Source organism: Salvelinus sp. IW2-2015, unplaced genomic scaffold (genome assembly GCF_002910315.2).
Source record: "Salvelinus sp. IW2-2015 unplaced genomic scaffold, ASM291031v2 Un_scaffold7076, whole genome shotgun sequence".
Classification (NCBI taxonomy): domain Eukaryota; kingdom Metazoa; phylum Chordata; class Actinopteri; order Salmoniformes; family Salmonidae; genus Salvelinus; species Salvelinus sp. IW2-2015.
The window spans coordinates 1-21,809 of record NW_019948336.1 but is presented as its reverse complement, the minus strand read 5'-3'; the positions used below and the strand labels follow the sequence as shown (position 1 = coordinate 21,809).

Here is a 21,809-nt window from a genome sequence, read left to right as displayed (position 1 = left end):
TTACAGTGTGAAAAAAATTGCCGATATAAAAAAAACCCAGCATTTATTCCTTCAGGTTTGATATTTGGTCCATATGAGCGATGGGGCTCAGAATAAAATATCATATTAAAAACATTTAAAACGTTTTGATGTGATGAAAATCTCATATTAAACCCAAAATATATGGTAAATGAGTGAACCACCAATCAGGCTCTCAGTGATGAGGACAAAAGGAGAGAATAGCCCAGGAACTCCATCTGGTTTCAAAAACTACTAGAAGTCTCATCTTATGGTTCAAATAGTATGTACAATACACAAACTGTTCTAACTAAGACAGTGAATAATATAAAATATGAATCAATATAAAATATGTTAACTTAAATGAGGCGATCAGCGTCCCAGTAAAAACAGTACCACCGAACTGACATGTACTCCCCTGATTCCCGATGTAGAGGGGCAGAACCCCTGTCTGATGATTGGGTTGCTGTTAAGTCTGTTACGATTCTTTCAGGGCAGGGAGAGGGCCCTGGCCAGCCGGACCAGAACCAGGACTGTGATTACAGGGTCGTGTGTAGTCACACACCGTCAGGAACCTCAGGGATACTTGGGGAAAGGTTTCTTCATTAGACCTATACATCAACAGGATCAGCGCTTGCGGTCGGGCACCGAGGAGAGGTTTCAGAAGTGAGAAGATGTTAAAATCGAGCTGCCAGTTAATATGACACAACAAGCTACCATGACATCAATAAACAACCAAGCTACCCATGACATTTAATATTGACACTACAACAACCTACCATGACATTAATATGACACTACAACAAACCTACCATGAATTATTGAACAACAACCTACCATGACATCAAATATGACAACAACCTACCATGAATTAATATGACAACAACCTACCATGACACAACAACTACCCATGACATTAAATGACACAACACCTACCCCCATTGACATGAATAACAACACCTGCCATGACATTTAATATGCAAAAACCTGCCATGAACATTAATTTATGACAACAACCTACCATGACATTAATATGACACTACAACCTACCATGACATTAAGTATGACAACAACCTACCATGACATTAATTATGACAAAAACCTGGCCATGGACATTTATATGACAACAACCTACCATGACATTAATATGACACTACAACCTACCATGACATTAATATGGCCACTACAACCTGCCATGACATTAATTGATGGCACTACCAACCTACCATTGACATTAATATGGCACTACAAACCTGCCATGACCATTAATAATAGACAACAACCTACCATGACGATTAATATGGCACTACAACCTACATGACCATTAATATGCACTACAACTACCATTGACATTAAATTATGACACTACAACCTACCATGACATTATATGGCCACACAACTACCATGACATTTAATATGGCCACTACAACCTGCCATGACATTTAATATGACAACAACCTACCATGAAATTAAATATGAACACTACAACCTACCATGACATTAATATGGCCACTACAACCTGCCATGGACATTAAATTATGACAACAACCTACCATGACATTAATTGACAACAACCGTACCATGACATTTAATATGACAACAACCTACCATGACATCAACCTACCATGACATTGAGATGCATTACAACAACCTTACCATGACATTAATATGACAACAACCTACCATGACATTAATATGACACTACAACAACCTACCATGACATTAATATGGAGAAAAACAAACAGGAAATGGAAAGAGGTCAGACGGCAGACCTGATCTTACCACAACATCTAAAACTACCTACAGAGCAACAACATGGTACTGAGTGGATAGGACTTACCAGGACAGAGACATACCAGGACAGAGACATACCGGACAGAGACATACAGGACAAGACATACCAGGACAGAGACAGACCCAGGACAGAGACATACCAGACAGAGACATTACCAGAAGAGACATACCAGGACAGAGACTACCAGGACAGAGACATACCAGGACAGAGACTTACCAGGACAGAGACGTTACCGGGACAGAGACTGAGGGCAAACTTTGTCTGGAAGGCAACAGGCATTGCACTTTCCAGGGTATCATCAGATATCCACCACCACCATCCTTTTACACCTACAGTATCAACAACATACCAGTATATCCCAGCCAAACCCCCTTACAGATCAACAACATACATATTATCCAGCCATAACCACTACAGATAAACAACATACAGTATTATCCAGACGATAACCCCCTACAGATCAACAACATACAGTATTATCCAGCCATAAACCCCCACAGCATCAACTAACATACAGTACTTATCCAGACATAACCCGCCGAAACCGATCAACAACATACAGTATTATCGCAGCCATAAACCCCCTACAGACTTCAACTAATACAGTATATCCCAGCCATAACCCCCTACAGATCAACAACATACAGTATTATCCAAGACATAACGCCCCCACAGATCAAACAACCTACAGTCATTATCCACCATAACCCCCTACAGATCAACAACATACAGTATTATCCAACATTAACCCCCTACAGATCAAAACATACAGTATTATCCAAGCCATAACCACAACATTACAGTATTTATCCAAGCCGAACCACCTACAGATCACAACATACAGTAATCCAGCCATAACCACCTACAGGAGCAACAACATACAGTATTATCCAGCCATAACCACCTACAGATCAAACAACAACAGTATTTATCCAGACATAACACCTACAGATCAACCAAACATACAGTGATTATCCAGCCTAACCACAACATACAGTATTATCCAGCCATAACCACCTACAGATCAACAACAGTACAGTATTATCCAGACATAACACCTACAGATCAACAACTATACAGTATTATCCAGAACATAAACCCCCTACAGATCAACAACATAACAGTATTATCCACATTAACCACCCTACAGATCACAACATACAGTATTATCCAGACATACCCCTACAATCACAACATACAGTATTATTCCAGACATAAACCACCTACAGATCAACAACCATTACAGTAATTATCCAGCCATACTCCACAGAACAAACAACATACAGTATTATTCCAGCCATCAACCCACCTACAGTTCAACAAATCATACAATTATCCAGGCCATATACCCCCTACAGATCAACAACATACAAGTATTATCCAGACATAACCCCTACAGATCAAACTACAGTATTATCCAGACATAACCCCCTAGACAGATCAACAACATACAGTAATTATCAAGCACATAACCCCCTACAGATCAACTATCACATACAGTATTTCCCAGACATAACCCCCTACAGATCAACAACATACAGTATTATCACAGACATAACACCCCCTACAGATCAACAACATACAGTATTATCCGACATAACCCCTACCAGAATCAAACCAACATTACAGTATTTTATCCAGACATAACCCCTACAGATCAACAAACATACAGTATTAATCCAGCCATAACCCTCGATCACAACATACAGTATTATCAGCCATAACCCCTACAGATCAACCAACATACAGTATATCCAGCATAAACCCCTACAGATCAACAACATACAGTATTAATCCAGACATAAACCCCTATCAGATCAACAACATACAGTATTATCCAGCATAACCACCTACAGATCAACAACATACAGTTATTATTCCAGCATAACCCTCTCATCACAACCTACAGTTTATCCGCCATAACCCTACCAGATCAACAAACATACAAGTATTATCCAGCCATAACCACCTACAGATCAACAAACATACAGTATATGCCCAGACATACACCCCCTAACAGATCAACAACATACAGTATTATCCAGACATAAACCCCCTACATGAAGATCAACCAACATACAGTGATTATCCAGACATAACCACCTACAGACAACAGGATGATCGCAGCTAACCAACTACATAGTTATAACAACATACAGTTGATCCTTAGCCATAACCACCTTACGAGAAGTCATCAACAACATACATATTATCCCAGCCTGTCCATAACCACCCTACAGTATCAACAACATACAGTATTAATCCAGGACATAACCACCTGACAGTATCAAACAACATACAGTATTATCCAGACATAACCCCCTAACAGATATTCAAACAACATACAGTATTATCCAGCCATAACCCCCCTACAGAACAACTAATCATACAGTTAATTATCCAGACCATTAACCCCCTACAAGATTCAACAACATACCAGTATTATCCAACATAAACCCACCACGATCAACAACATACATAGAGTTCCGCCCGATTAACCACCTACCAGATCAACAACTCATCAGTATTAATCAGACAAAACCCCCTATACGCAATCAACATCAGTTTACTAGTATTATCCAGGACATAACCTCCTACAGATCAAGCAACTCATACTAGTTATTATCCAGATCTTAACCCCCTACATGATCAACAACAACCAGTATTATCCAGACAATAACCCCCTACAGGATTTATCAACAACATTTACAAGTATTAATCTCAGCCATAACCCCTACAGGATCAACAACATACAGTATTATTCCAGACTATAACCCCTACAGATTCCAACAACATGACCCTAGTATTATCCAGACAAACTCACCTACCAGATCAAACAAGCATACAGTATTATCCAAGCCATACACCACCTACAGATCCAACAACAACAGTATATCCAGCCCCATTAACCCCCTACAGATCAACAACATACCATATAATCCAGAACATAACCCCTTAACAGTCAAACAACATACAGTATTAATCCAGATCATAACCACAAATCATACCAGTATTATCCAGCCCATAAACCACCTACAGTTTATCCCAACAACATACGAGTATTATCCAGCCATATACCACCCTACAGATCATCAACATTACAGTATAATTATCCAGCACATAACCCCTACCAGATCAACAACATACGTATTATCAAGCCAAACCCCCTACAGATCAACAACAACTTTTGTATTATCAGACATAAACCACCCTACAGAAAAATCAACAACATACTAAGTATTATCCAGCCATAACCACAACATACAGATTATCCACTCGTTAACCACCTACAGTTATCCAACAACATACAGTATTATTCCAGACAAAACCCCCCGTACAGATCAACCAAGCATACAGTATTATCTCCAGCCATAACCACCTACAGATATCAACAACAATTTACAGTATATCCAGCCATAAACCCCTACAGATCAACAATCATTACAGTATTATTCCTATCCTATTAACCCCACATCACCACACACAGATATCCAGACAAACCCCATACAGATAATTACATATTATTCCAGCCATAACCCCTACAGATCAACAACTATACAGTATTATCCAGACATAACCACCCTACAGATCAACAACATACAGTATTATCCAGCCATTAACCACAACATACATTATTAAATCCAGCCAAACCACCTACAGATCAACAACATACAGTATTATCCAGCCATAACCACCTACAGATCCAACAGCATACAGTATTATCCAGACATAACCACCTACAGATCAACAACATACAGTATTTATCCAGCCATAACCCCCTACCAGATTCAACAACATTACAGTATTATCCAGCCATAACCCCCTACAGATCAACAACATACAGTATTATCCAGCCATAACCCCCTACAGATCAACAACATACAGTATTATCCAGACATAACCCCCTACAGATCAACAACATACAGTATTACCACCATAACCCCTACAGATCAACAACATACAGTATTATCCAGCCATAACCCCTACAGATCAACAACATACAGTATTATCCAGCATAACCCCTACAGATCAAACAACATACAGTATTTCCAGCCATAACCCCTACAGATCAACAACATACAGTATTATCCATCCATAAACCCCCTACAGATCAACAACATACAGTATTATCCAGACATAAACCCCTACAGATCAACAACATACAGTATTATCCAGCATAACCCCCTACAGATCAACAACATACAGTATTATCCAGCCATAACCCCCTACAGACAACAACATACAGTATTATCCAGACATAACCACCTACAGATCAACAACATACAGTATTATCCAGACATAACCCCTACAGATCAACAACATACAGTATATCCAGACATAACCCCCTACAGATCAACAACATACAGTATATCCAGCCATAAACCCCTACAGTCAACAACATACCAGTATTATCCAGACATAACCCCCTACAGATCAACAACATACAGTATTATCCAGACATAACCCCTACAGATCAACAACATACAGTATTATCCAGCCATAAACCCCCTACAGATCAACAAACATACAGTATTATCCAGACATAACCCCTACAGATCAACAACATACAGTATTATCCAACATAACCCCTACAGATCAACAACATACAGTATTATCCACATAACCCCCTACAGATCAACAACATACGTATTACAGACATAACCACCTACAGATCAACAACATACAGTATTATCCAGCATAACCCCCTACAGATCAACAACATACAGTATGTATCCAGCCATAACCCCTACAGATCAACAACATACAGTATTATCCAGACATAACCATAACTACGCTGTAACATGCTTTTGCATAGCAGAACCCATCTCTTGAGCTAATACAATTCTGAAACACATGAGGATGAGCCATTAAAACAGAAAACAGAACACAGCCAAAAAGTGGCCTGGATCTGAACGCCACTGTGGCTGCTTAATGAGCGGGCCTCAACTTGCCTCTTCTCGATGAGTTCGCCGGTGATAGTCCAGACACATGATCCAGGCAAGACGTCCCGGTCAAACACACACAGCTTCAACTTGTGGTCCGTCTGCTCCAACTGCTGGATCATCTCATGGACAAAGTCAAAGTCACTATGACAGTAGCAGATGAAGGCATCAAACAGCTCCGGTAACCCCTGGAGAGAGGAAGAGAAGGAGAGAGTTGACTCAACACAGGAGAGAGAGGAACTTCAACATCAGGAGAGAGAGGACTCAACATCAGGAGAGAGAGGTCTTCAACATCAGGAGAGAGAGGACTCATCAGAGACAGAGGAGAGAGGACTCAACATCAGGAGAGAGAGGACTCAACATCAGGAGAGAGAGGACTCAACATCAGGAGAGAGAGGACTCACATCAGAGAGAGAGGAGAGAGGACTCATCAGGAGACAGAGGAGAGAGGACTCAACATCAGGAGACAGAGGAGAGAGACTCAACAATCAGGAGACAGAGGAGAGAGTGACTCAACATCAGGAGACAGAGGAGAGAGGTGATCAACATCAGGAGAGGAGAGGAGAGGAGAGCTCAACATCAGGAGACAGAGGAGAGAGAGGTGACTCAACATCAGGAGACATGAGGAGAGAGAGGACTCAACATCAGGAGACAGAGGAGAGAGAGGACTCAACATCAGGAGACAGAGGAAGAGAGGACTCAACATCAGGAGACAGAGGAGAGAGAGGACTCAACATCAGGAGACAGAGGAGAGAGAGGACTCAACATCAGGAGACAGAGGAGAGAGAGGACTCAACATCAGGACAGAGGAGAGAGAGGACTCAACATCAGGAGACAGAGGAGAGAGAGAGGACTCAACATCACGAGACAAGAGGAGAGAGAGGACTCCAACATCAGGAGACAGAGGAGAGAGAGGACTCAACATCACGAGACAGAGGAAGAGAGGACTCAACATCAGGAGACAGAGGAGAGAGAGGACTCACATCACGAGACAGAGGAGAGCGGACTCAACAGGAACAGAGGAGAAGGTGACTCAATAGGTAATAAACTGTCGTAAATATTAACATTGGTGCATAATGGCCAGAGACAAGCTGCTGCCATTGTATACAGAAGGCTGTTTGCAAGTCTCTCTACTTAGTAATGTTGTGATAAGGAGAGTTGATATAGTCACCATGCTACTGAATGTAATACCAGTGTTTCTATCATTTAGTTGTGTGGAGCGGCAGGTAGCCTAGCGGTAAAAGAGGAAGGCCAGCAACCAGAGGATTGCCAGTTCAAATCCCAGGTCTGACAGGGTTGCTGGGTATCAAATCCTAAATGCCATTGCCTGCCATTGTGCCATTGAGCAAGGCACTTAACCCTCCACAACTACCGCTCCACGGGTGCCCAGTGTGTCTCCAACCTCTGTACATTATGTCTGTCTCAGAGGGGGTTGGCACGAAGTGGAAGGCAAATTTGATTGGACCTTGTGTACATTTGACAAAGAAAGTAATCTAAACTACAGACCGACAGTGTGTAACACTAGTGTTATTATTGGATAGTAATGTACTACAGACCGACAGTGTGTGAACACTAGTGTTATTATTGATAGTAATGTACTAAGACGACAGTGTGACACTAGTGTTATTATTGGATAGTAATGTACTACAGACGACAGTGTGTAACACTAGTGTTATTATTGGATAGTAATGTACTACAGACCGACAGTGTGTAACACTAGTGTTATTATTGGATAGTAATGTACTACAGACGACAGTGTGTAACACTAGTGTTATATTTGGAAGTAATGTACTACAGAACGACAGTGTGTAACACTAGTGTAATTATTGGAGTAATGTACTACAGACGACAGTGTGTAACACTAGTGTTATTATTGGATAGTAATGTACTACAGACCGACAGTGTGTAACACTAGTGTTATTATTGGATAGTAATTGACTACAGACGACAGTGTGTAACACTAGTGTTATTATTGGATAGTAATGTACTACAGACCGACAGTGTGTAACACTAGTGTTATTATTGGATAGTAATTATACAGACCGACAGTGTGTAACACTAGTGTTATATGGATAGTAAGTACTACACCGACCAGTGTGTAAACACTAGTGTTATTATTGGATAGTAATGTACTACAGACCGACAGTGTGTAACACTAGTGTTATTATTGGATAGTAATGTACTCAGACCGACAGTGTGTAACATAGTGTTATATTGATAGTAATGTACTACAGACACAGTGTGTAACACTAGTGTTATTATTGGATAGTAATGTACTACAGACCGACAGGTGTAACACTAGTGTTATTATTGTGATAGTAATGTACTACAGACCGACAGTACGTGTACAGTACACATGTACACTAGTGTTATTATTGGATAGTAATACTACAGACCGACAGTGGTGTAACACTAGTGTTATTATTGGATAGTAATGTACTACAGACACGACAGTGTGTAACACTAGTGTTATTATTGGATAGTAATGACTACAGACCGACAGTGTGTAACACTAGTGTTATTATTGAGTAGTAATGTACTACAGACCGACAGTGTGTAACACTAGTGTTATTATTGGATAGTAATGTACTACAGACGATAAAACATTATTACCTTCTGGGTCATCCTCCAGGGTGATGCCTTGTCTCTCTGGGGTTCTGGGACAAGCTGTCCACCTCAGGAACCTGGACCCGGGGCTCATTCTGCTTCTCTATGTACCTCTTACAGTCCTCCTCTATACACACAGAGACGTGCATACAACACACACACACACACACAGAGCCGTGCATACACCCAGACACCACACACAGAGACGTGCATACACCCAGACATACACAACACCAGAGGCCGTGCATACACCCAGACATACACACACAGAGCCGTGCATACACCCAGACATACACACACAGAGACGTGAATACACCCAGACATACACACACAGAGCCGTGCATACACCCAGACTACACACACAGAGCCGTGCATACACCCAGACACACACAACAGAGACGTGATACACACACACAACACAGAGACGTGCATACACCCAGACATACACACACAGAGCCGTGCATACACCCAGACATACACACACAGAGCGTGAATACACCCAGACATACACACACAGAGACGTGAATACACCCAGACATACACACACAACAGACGTGAATACACACACACACACACGTCAAGTTACTCAGCAATTATTTCAATATTAGGTCATCGTAATTAATGACACTTCAACTAAAGGTTATTTTGTAATTAATGTATAACATGGCTGTAATAACACATTTCAGAACACACACACATATACAGGTTTCACTCATCCTTTATAGATGATTACATTTCATATTATTTAGCAATAAAAAAGCAGAGTTAACCTACCAATGAGATCTCGGAGATCCTCCACAACGTCTTTTCGGTCCACGTTCTCCAGAATTGAAACTAACTTTCCAACTTTGGCTCCGGGACAACGTGATTGCCAGTCCTCTAGAATCTTCCGTGTTGGATCCTGGCAATCCTCGTAATTCTTGATCTCTAAATAAGAGAAACCCATGTTTTCTGCGACAGACATCCAGTCTGATGCCACAGTGTTTCTCGGATTTAAAAACAGTCCCAATCTTTTTCTCACGTTGATATTCAGCGCTCTCAGTGGAATATTCCACAGGTCTAAACTAGTTGACATATTCAGGGAAGTTGTCGTTTCTGGTTRTTATGAATGCGTAAAATGTATACAAACCGAAACCGCTCCTTTATACGAGTAGAATTAAGACTTTTGATTTGTCATTTAATCCGCCAGAAATAGATGTGTCCAAACTAGAAGAATTGATCCGTTTGAGGGCTTCGGTTGTTGTGAAAGTTATTGATGTCCTAGAAATGACTGAGGCTTCTGTAGAGGCCTGACCAGGGGGACGGACCAGGGGAGGGACTGGCTGGCCCGGTGCCCCGGTTTGAGGGGAGAATTCACTTAAGGACCAATGGAATGTTCTAAAATGAACAAAATCGGATCCCGGGGTACCGGGCCATGCAACACGAACTTCCCATTGACAGAGAATGAGGAAACAGCTTTATCAAGACCTGCATGCGTCACACACGGAAGAAACATGGTTTATTTACCCAGATTAGAAAAATCTATTTTTCCCTGAATTATGGAAAAATTGTTGTGTATGGTATAGTTATCTACAAGTTATACAATATAATTCATGGGGGCTGGTGATTTTTAGAAATGGCATCTGTCAGTGTCTGGACATTTCAGCACAGGTAATGTGCTCGCCCTCAATTTTAGTTGTTTCAGGCCCCGTTACAGCTATTCCCCCTCCCCTCAGTCGCTACATTGGTGGCAGCAGTGGGATAAGAACCCCCCTCAGTCGCTACATTGTGGCAGCAGTGGGATAAACCCCTCAGTCTCTACATTGGTGGCTGCAGTGGGATAATCCCCTCAGTCCTACATTGGTGGCTGCAGTGGGATAACCCCTCAGTCTCTACATTGGTGGCTGCAGTGGGATAATCCCTCAGTCGCTACATTGGTGGCAGCAGTGGGATAACCCCTCAGTCTTACATTGGTGGGCAGCAGTGGGATAATCCCCTCAGTCGTACATTGGTGGCAGCAGTGGGATAACCCCTCAGTCTCTACATTGGTGGCTGCAGTGGGATAATCCCCTCAGTCTCTACATTGGTGGCAGCAGTGGATAATCCCCTCAGTCCTACATTGGTGGCAGCAGTGGGATAATCCCTCAGTCGCTACATTGGTGGCAGCAGTGGGATAATCCCCTCAGTCTCTACATTGGTGCAACGTGGGATAATCCCCTCAGTCTCTAATTGGTGGCAGCAGTGGGATAATCCCCTCAGTCTCTACATTGGTGGCAGCAGTGGGATAATCCCCTCAGTCTCTACATTGGTGGCAGCAGTGGGATAATCCCCTCAGTCTCTACTATAGGTTGTGCAGCAGTGGGATAATCCTCCTCAGTCTCTACATTTGGTGGCAGCAGTGGGATAATCCCCTCAGTCGCTAAATTGTGTGGAGCAGTGGGATAATCCCTCAGTCGCTCTACATTGGTGGCAGCAGTGGGATAATCCCCTCAGTCTCTTATTGTTGGCAGCAGTGGTGAGTAATCCCCTCAGTCTCTACATTGGTGGCAGCAGTGGGATAATCCCTCAGTCTCTACATTGGTGGCGCATGGGATAATCCCCTCAGTCGCTACATTGTGTGGCAGCAGTGGGATAATCCCCTCAGTCGCTACATTGGTGGCAGCAGTGGGATAATCATCACCTCAGTCGCTACATTGGTGGCAGCAGTGGGATAATCACCTCAGTCGCTACATTGGTGGGCAGCAGTGGGATAATCCCCTCAGTCGCGAAAAAATGACAGGTTTTGGTGTCCGCGGCGGGGAGGCTAGTGGGATAATCACCTTCTTAGTCCTATCATTTGTGTTTTGGCTTACGCTAGTGCGATGAGTACATTCTACCCTCCAGTTCTGTACATTTGGTTGGTGGCGGCACGCACGCTTGGTTGATTACATTCCCTCTAAGGCGAGTTCGCTCCATGGTGGTGGCCTTTCTCAGCGCTTGAGGGTGGGTGGATAATCGACCTCCATCTTCCCACTTACATTTGGTTTTGTGCAGCAGTGTTGGGCCTGAGATCGCCTCTCCAGTCGCGTATCCAGTGGGTTGGCAGGCCAGTTGTTTTTTTCTAATTCTTTCCCCAAAGGTTTTTTTCCCAATGAAGTCCCTCAGTCTGCTACCTATTGTGTCATGGCGAGCGGGTAGTGGAGTAACTCAGCTCGACATGTCCGTCTACTGTTTTACATTGTGTCTGTCCCTGGGTGCTTTCAGCATGTGTTGGGATCTATCCACGTCGGTTCAGTCTGCTATTCACGGCTTTGTCCCTAGGCTCACCGGCTGTTCGATAACCTTGTCTCCTCGAGCCGCTACAGACTGGTGGCAGCAGGTGGATAGGTATGCGACACAGGCTCCATGGTCCTGGTCTAGACATGGTGGGGTGTTGCTCCCCAGGAAATCGGCCAGCAGTGGGATAATCCCTCAGTCGCTACATTGGTGGCAGCAGTGTGGATTAATTCCTCGTCTTGTCCTTTTATTTCCCAAGTTTCTCCAAGGAAATCCCTGTTGCATTGGTAGTCGTGAGCTGGGGCGTTTCTTTACCAGTGAGAAGGTGTCTAGAGATGCGCATGTATAGAGCGTGTTCTATTTTCTTTAATCTCTCCTCCCCTTTTTTTTTGTATTTTNGCAACACCATCAGCCGGTAGTAAATATCGAACTGGTCAAACCCACCTATTCGCAAGGATGAGGTATAATATTTTGGTCACACCCTTCAGCATATATGGCAACACCTCAGCAGTATATGGCAACACCTTCAGCAGTATGATGGTCAACAACCTTCAAGCAAAGCAGATATGGTCAACACCTGCATCAGTATACGGTCAACACCTTCAGGCAAGTATATGGTCAACACATTCCAGGCAGTTGTTATATGGATCAAGCACGCTTCAGCAGTATACGGGTCAACACCTTCAGCAGTTATATGGTCAACCACCCTTAACAGCAGGTTATACGGTCAACACCTGCAGCACAGATATACGTCAACACAGTTCAGCAGTATTGGTCAACACATTCAGCAGTATATGGGTCAAGCACCTTCAGCAGTATATGGTCCACCTTCAGGGCAGTATATGGTCAGCACAGGCCTTCAGCAGTATTATGGTCAACACCTTCCAGTTAATGGTCACACCTCAGCAGTATACGGTCAACAATTTCCAGCAGTATATGGTACAATCGCAGTGTCAACAATTAGCACACCTTAGCAGTATATGGTCAACACCTTCAGCAGTATACCGGTCAACACCTTTCGGCAGTATAGGTCAACACCTTCAGCAGTATATGCAACCTTCACAGTATACGGTCAACACCTTCAGCCAGTATATGGGAAACACTTTTCAGCAGTAATATGCGTCAACACGCTTCAGCGTATACGGTCAACACCTTCAGCAGTATAAGCGGTCAACACCTTCAGCAAGTACCTTCTCAAACAACATAAAGGGAAGTTGACCCTTATGCAGGCCTTTAGTGTTATTCAGTTTCCTTCTGATGTTCAACTCTACTCTACAGGCTGACACAACCACTCGTGTCGCGGGCGCGCAGCGTTGCCAAAAATAATTAGAATCTATGTATTCAATTTGCACCCACATCTGCTCGGACATGCACAACAGGCAGCTAAAATAGAAAATCAGTTCTATTTTTCTGGACGAGCACGATTCGCGCTGCAAGTCGTGCCTCTCCATCCTCCATTGGTTTATAGAAAGCAGATACACTGTGTCATCTCCTCATATGGTTATACACACGTGGGTGACTGAAAGGCGAACAAGGTCAGTGGTGGTAATTGCACCTAATTGGATGAAGTGCCATCGACAATATATGAAGGCAAGAGAAGAAAAGCCTGGAAGGGAGGGAGAGACAACTAGAAACAATTCGTTGACTCGTTTATCTGATGGATTAATTGGCGGAGGTAGAGACCTTGTGCATTTCAGGTTAAAATAACAACTCAATTTTATATCCCGACCAAATAGCTAGCAACCAGCACGCTAGCTAATAGGACAATTAGCGGCACAAGTGCAAGCTAGCTAGCTAATTGACATAATGTTTAATGCTTTTTCGAACCTGTTTGCCAAATTAATATAATTGGTCTGAGTTAAAAAAAAAATATTTTTACTGCGTGTCGTGATCTCGTTTGCTGTGGGGGGGACAAATAAATGTATGCACGATGGCGCACGCGTGCGCCGGTTTGGGTTCCGTGTCAGACCTAAAAAACATCTGTGAAAGTATTTCTAGTAAGACATGGTAGGCTACACGTCTAGTAAGACATGTGAGGCTACACCTCTAGTTAAAGACATGTAGGCTTACACTCTAGTAAGACATGTAGGCTCGAGTAAGACATGGTAGCTAACACTTAGTAAGACATGGTAGCTACACTCTAGTAAGACATGGTATGCTACCACTCTAGTAGACATGGTAAGGCTACACTCTACGTAAGACATGGTAGGACTTTCTAGTAAGACATGGTAGCGCTACACTCTAGTAAAGACGATGGGTAGGCACACTCTAGTAAGACATGGTAGGCTACACTCTAGTAAGACATGCAAGGCTCTAGTAAGACATGGTAGGCTACACTCTAGTAAGACATGGTAGGCTACACTCTAGTAAGACATGGCGGCAGACGCACTCTAGTAAGACATGGTAGGCTACACTCTAGTAAGACATGGGAGGCTACACTCTAGTAAGACATGGTAGAGCTAACACTCTAGTAAGACATGGTAGGCTACACTCTAGTAAGACCTATGAGACCATGTAGAATGCGGCACCTTAGAGACACTCGGGTTAGTGCTACACTCTTAAGACATGGCACATCTAGTAAGACCATGGTAGGCTACACTCTAGTAAGACATAGCAGCTCTAGTAAGACATGGTAGGCTATCACCTCTAGTAAGACATGCAGGCTCTAGTCAAGACATGTAGGCTACACTTCATAGTAAGACATAGCAGCTCGTATGTAAGACACATGGTAGGCTACACTCTAGTAAGACAGGGCAGGCTCTAAGTCTAAAGATCATTGGTAGGCTACTCAACTCTAGTAAGACATGGCAGGCTTCTAGTAAGACGTGGTAGGCTACACTCTTTAGTAAGACATGGTAGGCTACACTCTAGTAAGAGGCATTAGGCACAGCTCGAGTAAGACATGGTAGCTACACTCTAGTAAGACATGACAGGCCCTAGTAAGAGATGGTAGGCATACATCTAGTAAGACCATGGCAGGCTACCACTGTAGTAAGACGTGGTAGGCTACACTCTAGTAAGACATGGTAGGCTCTAGTAAGACATGGCAGGCTCTAGTAAGACATGGTAGCTACACTCTAGTAAGACATTGGTAGCTTAGCCACTCTAGTAAGACATGGATGCTACACTCTGGTAAGACATGGTAGGCTACACTCTAGTAAGACAGGTAGCTACACTCTAGTAAGACATGGTAGGCCTCTAGTAAGACATGTAGCTCATAGTAAGAAAAACATGGTAGGCTACACTCTAGTAAGACATGGCAGGCTCGAGTAAGACATGGTAGGCTACACTCTAGTAAGACATGGCAGGCTCTAGTAAGAACATGGTAGGCTACACTCTAGTGAAGACATGGTAGGCTACACTCTAGTAAGACATGCCAGGCCTCTAGTAAGACATGGTAGGTACACTCTAGTAAGACATTGTAGGGCTACACTCTAGTAAGACATGGTAGCTACGCTCTAGTAAGACATGGTAGGCTACCACACTCTAGTCAAGACATGGTAAGGCTACAGCTCTAGTAAGACATGGTAGGCTACACTCTAGTAAGACATGGTAGGCTACACTCTAGTAAGACATGGTAGGACACACTCTAGTAAGACATGGTAGCGCTAACTCTAGTAAGACATGGTAGGCACACTCAGTAAGACATGGTAGGCTACACTCTAGTAAGACATGGGTAGGCTACCACTCTAGTAAACATGGTAGGCTACACGTCTGAGTAAGACATGGTAGGCTACACTCTAGTAAGACATGGTAGGCTACACTCTAGTAAGACATGGTAGGCTAGCACTCTTAGTAAGACATGGTAGATGCTACACTCTAGTAAGACATGGTAGGCTACACTCTAGTAAGACATGTAGAGTTAGTCATCGTAGGCTACACTCCTAGTAAGACATGGTAGGCTACACTCTAGTAAGACATGGTAGGCGTACACTCTAGTAAACAGGTAGGCTCCCTAGTAAGACATGGTGGTCATCAGCAGTCTTAGTAAGACATGGTAGGGCTACACCTGCTAGTAAGACATGGCAGGCTCAGTAAGACATGGTAGGCTACACTCTAGTAAGGACATGGCAGGCTCTAGTAAAGACATGTAAGGCTTACAGTCTCTAGTAAGACATGGGAGGCACACGTCATAAACTATGGTAAGCTAACCACTTGAAGCTGAGGCTCACTCTAGATAAGACATGGTAGGCTTACATCTAGTAAGCTAATGTACTCGATAGCGTAGGCTACACTCTAGAAGACCATGGGTCCTCTAGCTAACATGTACTACCTAGTAAACAGGCGAGGCTCAATGGTAGGCTACACTCTGTAATGCAGGTGTAAAGACATGGTAGGCTACACTTCTAAGTAAGAAAAACCCCCCCAATGGTAGGCTTACGCGGTCTAGGTAAGACATGGTAGGCTACACTCTAGTAAGACATGAGTAGGCTACACTCTAGTAAGACATGGTAGGCTACACTAGTAAGACATGGTAGGCTACACTAGTAGACATGTAGCTAATGTAAGACATAGGCCACTAACCATGTCAGCTCTCTAGTAAAGACATGTTAGTAACTTAACCGGTAGGCTATCTATGTAAGGACATGGTAGGTATCAGTCTAACGAGGCTCAGTAGTAAGACAATGGTAGGCTAACACTCTAGTAAACATGGTAGGCTACAACTCTAGTAAGACATGGAGGTCACACTCTAGTAAGACATGGGTAGGCACACTCTAGTAAGACATGGTAGGCTACATGCTAGTACCATGGTAGTAATCTAGAGACATGGTAGGCTACACTCTAGTAAGACATGGTAAGGCTACACTCTAGGTAAACATGGTAGCACACTCTTAGTAAGACATGGTAGGCTACAGTCTTAGATCTAGTAAGACATGGTAGGCTACACTCTAGTAAGACATGGTAGGCTACACTCTAGTAAGACATGGTAGGCTACACTCTAGTAAGCACGAGCCAAAATCTTTTGGAAGTCTTTTTTTGGTCCTGTCTGGACATCGTTTTTTTTGTGTTTTTACAAATGGTAGACTTACAACATAGATGGGTATTCATAACATTCACTGTAGGCTACACTTCAGTGAGCACGGACTGATGCCAACGCCTTTTGGACTTATTTTTGTTCGTGCAGTTCCAGACCGCCTTGATTTTCACATCCATGCTGTAACGCTTCTCGTGGGCTGAAGGAAGAGTGGACCAAGGTGCAGCGTTTAAAGTGTTCATGATTTAATCKAAAAAAACWAATTGAACAAAAACAACAAACAGGAGAACGAAAGCGAAACAGTTCTGTCTGGTGCAGACACAAAAACAGAAAACAACTACCCACAAAACACAGGTGGGAAAAGGCTACCTAAGTATGGTTCTCAATCGGAGACAACGATAGACAGCTGCCTCTGATTGAGAACCACACCCGGCCAAACACACAGAAATAGAAAACATAGAACACAAAACATAGAATGCCCACCCCAACTCACGCCCTGACCAACCAAAATAGAGACATAAAAAGGATCTCTAAGGTCAGGGCGTGACACATGCACATTGGTTTTTGGTCCGGTACAAAAAGGAGCATACAGTAGGTACTCTTTCCATTTGTTCTATTGAAGCACACAGAAAACTACAGTATTTAACCAAAAGCAGCATATCATTTTACAGTAAACTATAGATGTAGGCTACTGTAGTCACATGGCATTATGTGTTAGTGCAGCACATTAGTCGGAACAACTTATAGTAAATGTCTCTTAACGAGAAAAAAATAATCAAGATGTACGAGAATATTGCATTTTTGAAATGTAAATACTATTGAATCTGTTAGCAAATTGAAAATAGTGATTCCGACATCAGTGGACCTGAGTGAGGTGTGCGTCAGATGAATTGGGGGCGTTTTGTAGGGGCTGAATGTTGCACCATTTAGGCTATAGGCTACAGCCGGGAGCCTCCAATGGGTCTACTTTCCCCTGATGAATTGGTATGGGTATGACAAACAAACAGGAAGTCAGAGAAATATACAGGAAGGAAGCAATGTCAAAAAAGGATGATAAAGACAAATGATGGGCCTAACATCCACAAGATGGAGCTGCATTACAGTATGAACCCCTGGTAGTCTACATTCCTTTGTATTAGTCTACTGGAGAAACTGTAGTTTACTTCCCATTGTATTAGTCTACTGGAGAAACTGTAGTCTACTGGTTTCAATATTCCATTTTATTTGGAAKGGCAAACCAGACACAATTAAATGGGCCTATTTATATAATGAATTTGAATTCGGAGGGCAGATTATTAAATATTAAAGCATTAGACCTCTCACTAAAGGCTTCAGTCATACAAAATAGTTGAACATGGGGTGAGACATTCTTATACATTTTCTAGAAAACCATGTCATACAAAAGTTATACTTAAATCCAAAATGGTTTTCTAGCAAATTAGTAAGAATGTCTCAACCCATGTTCAAGAATGGCCTTTTTCCCTTTATTCAGATTACAACCTCTCCCTTTATTCAGATTACAACCTCTTAAAAAGAGATGAGAAATATCCCTGGTCATCCTACTGCCTCTGATCTGGAGGACTCACTAACAGAGAACATCCCTTGTCCTCCCTACTGCCTCTGATCTGGAGGACTCACTAAACCGAGAAACATCCCTGTCGTCCCTACTGCCTCTGATCTGGAGGACTCACTAAACAGAGAACATCCCTGTCTCCTACTGCCTCTGATCTGGAGGCTCACTAAACAGAAGAACATCCCTGGTCATCCCTACTGCCTCTGATATGGAGGACTCACTAAACAGAGAACATCCCTGGTCCTCCCTACTGCCTCTGATCTGGAGGACTCACTAAACAGAGAACATCCCTGGTCCTCCCTACTGCCTCTGATCTGAGGACTCACTAAACAGAGAACATCCCTGGTCATCCCTACTGCCTCTGATCTGAGACTCACTAAACAGCGAGAACATCCCTGGTCCTCCCTACTGCCTCTGATCTGGAGGACTCACTAAACAGAGAACGTCCCTGGTCATCCTACTGCCTCTGATCTGGAGACTCACTAAACAGAGAACGTCCCTGGTCATCCCTACTGCCTCTGATCTGGAGGACTACTAAACAGAGAAACATCCCTGGTCGCCCTACTGCCTTGATCTGGAGACTCACTAAACAGAGAACATCCCTGTCATCCCTACTGCCTCTGATCTGGAGGACTCACTAAACAAGCAAACATCCCTGGTCATCCCTACTGCCTCTGATCTGGAGGACTCACTAACACATGCTTCATTTGTAAATTATGTCCTCAGTGTTGGAGTGTCCCCTGGCTATCCGTAAAAAAAAAAATTAAACAAGAAAATGGTGCCATCTGGTTTGCTTAATATAAGGAATTTGAAATATTTATACTTTTGCTTTTGACATTTAAGTACATTTAAAACCAAATACCTTTAGACTTTTACTCAAGTAGTCTTTTACTGGTGACTTTCACTTTACCTGAGTCATTTTCTATTAAGGTTATCTTAATTAAGACAGATCATGTAGATCACGTTATAATGAAGACAGATCACGTTTTAAATGAGCAGATCAGGTTTTAATGAGACAGATCACGTTATAATGAGACAGATCACGTATAATGAGACAGATCAGGTTATATGAGACAGATAGTTATAATGAGAACAGATCAGGTATAATGAGACAGATCAGGTTTTAATGAGACAGATCAGGTTATAATGAGACAATCCGGTTATAATGAGACAGATCAGGTTATGATGAGACAGATCACGTTATAATGAGACAGATCACGTTATAATGAGACAGATCACGTTTATAATGTAGACAGATCAGTTAATCATGAGACAGATCAGGTTTATGAGACAGATCACGTTAAATGAGACAGGATCAGGTTAAATGAGGACAGATCGGTTAATGAAAAGGGAGGTTAATCTGAAATAAAGTGAGGGATATAATCTGAATAAAGGAGAGTTGTAACTGAATAAGGAGAGGTTGTAATCTGAATAAAAGGGAGGTTGTATCGTGAATAGGAGATATAACTGAATAAAGGAGAGGTTGTAAACTGAAATAAAGGGAGAGGTGTAATCTGAATAAAGGTGAGAGGTGTAATCTAATAAAGGGAGGTGTAATCTGAATAAAGTGAGAGGTTGTAATCTAAAATAAGGGAGAGGTTGTAACTGAATAAGGTGAGAGGTTGTAATCTAAAGGAAAGGTTGAATTGAAAGGAGGTTTAATCTGAAAAGAGATAAGAATAAGGAGAGGTTGTAATCTGAATAAAGGTGAGAGGTTTGTAATCTGAATAAAGGACTGAGAGGTTTGTAATCTGAATAAAGGAGAGGTTGTAATCTGAATAAAGGGAGAGGTTGTAATCTGAATAAAGGGAGAGGTTGTAATCTGAATAAAGGCGAGAGAGTTGTAATCGAATAAAGGGAGAGTTGTAATCTGAATAAAGGTGAGAGGTGTATCTGAATAAAGGGAAGGGTTATAATTGGAATAAAGGAGAGGTTAATCTGATAAAGGGAAAGGTTGTAATCTGAATAAAGGGTGAGAGGTTGTAATCTGAATAAGGGAGAGGTTGTAATCTGAATAAAGGGAGAGGTTGTATCTGAATAAGGTGAGAGTTGTAATCTGAATAAAGGAGAGGTTGTAATCTGAATAAAGGAAGAGGTTGTAATCTGAATAAAGGAGAGGTTGTAATCTGAATAAAGGGAGAGGTTGTAATCTGAATAAGCGTAGAGATTGTAATCCTGAATAAAGGGAGAGGTGTAATCTGAATAAAGGGAAGGTTGTCAATCTGAATAAAGGGAGAGGTTTGTAATCTGAATAAAGGGAGAGGTTGTATCTGAATAAAGGAAGAGTTGTAATCTGAGTAAGGGAGAGGTGTTAATCTGAATAAAGGGAGAGGTTGTAATCCTGAATAAAAGGTGAGAGGTTGTAAATCTGAATAAAGGGAGAGGTTTGAATCTGATAAAGGTGAGAGGTTGTAATCTGAATAAAGGAGAGGTTGTAATCTGATAAGGAAGCGGTTGTAACTGATAAAGGGAAGTGTAATCTGAATAAAGGAGAGGTTGTAATCTGAATAAAGTGAAGGGTTGTAATCTGAATAAAGGGAGAGGTTGTAATCTGAATAAAGGGAGAGGTTGTAATCTGAATAAGGGAGGGTTGTATCTGAATAAGGGAGGTTGTATCTGAATAAAGGGAGAGGTTGTAATCTGAATAAAAGGGGAGGTTTGTAAATCTGAATAAAGGGAGGGTTG

At 42.4% G+C, this 21,809-nt stretch overlaps 1 protein-coding gene across 1 annotated transcript; it reads right to left on the bottom strand.

Annotated features, from left to right (window-relative positions):
- Window positions 1–486: 486 nt before the first annotated feature.
- myd88 (MYD88 innate immune signal transduction adaptor) lies at window positions 487–10,662 on the bottom strand. Its single transcript, XM_070442243.1, is given in 9 exon segments — window positions 487–518; window positions 521–536; window positions 539–647; window positions 2,028–2,098; window positions 2,100–2,121; window positions 6,745–6,923; window positions 9,341–9,401; window positions 9,403–9,469; window positions 10,117–10,662. Coding segments are annotated over 9 exon segments (858 nt in total). The 5' UTR covers window positions 10,418–10,662.
- Window positions 10,663–21,809: the final 11,147 nt, after the last annotated feature.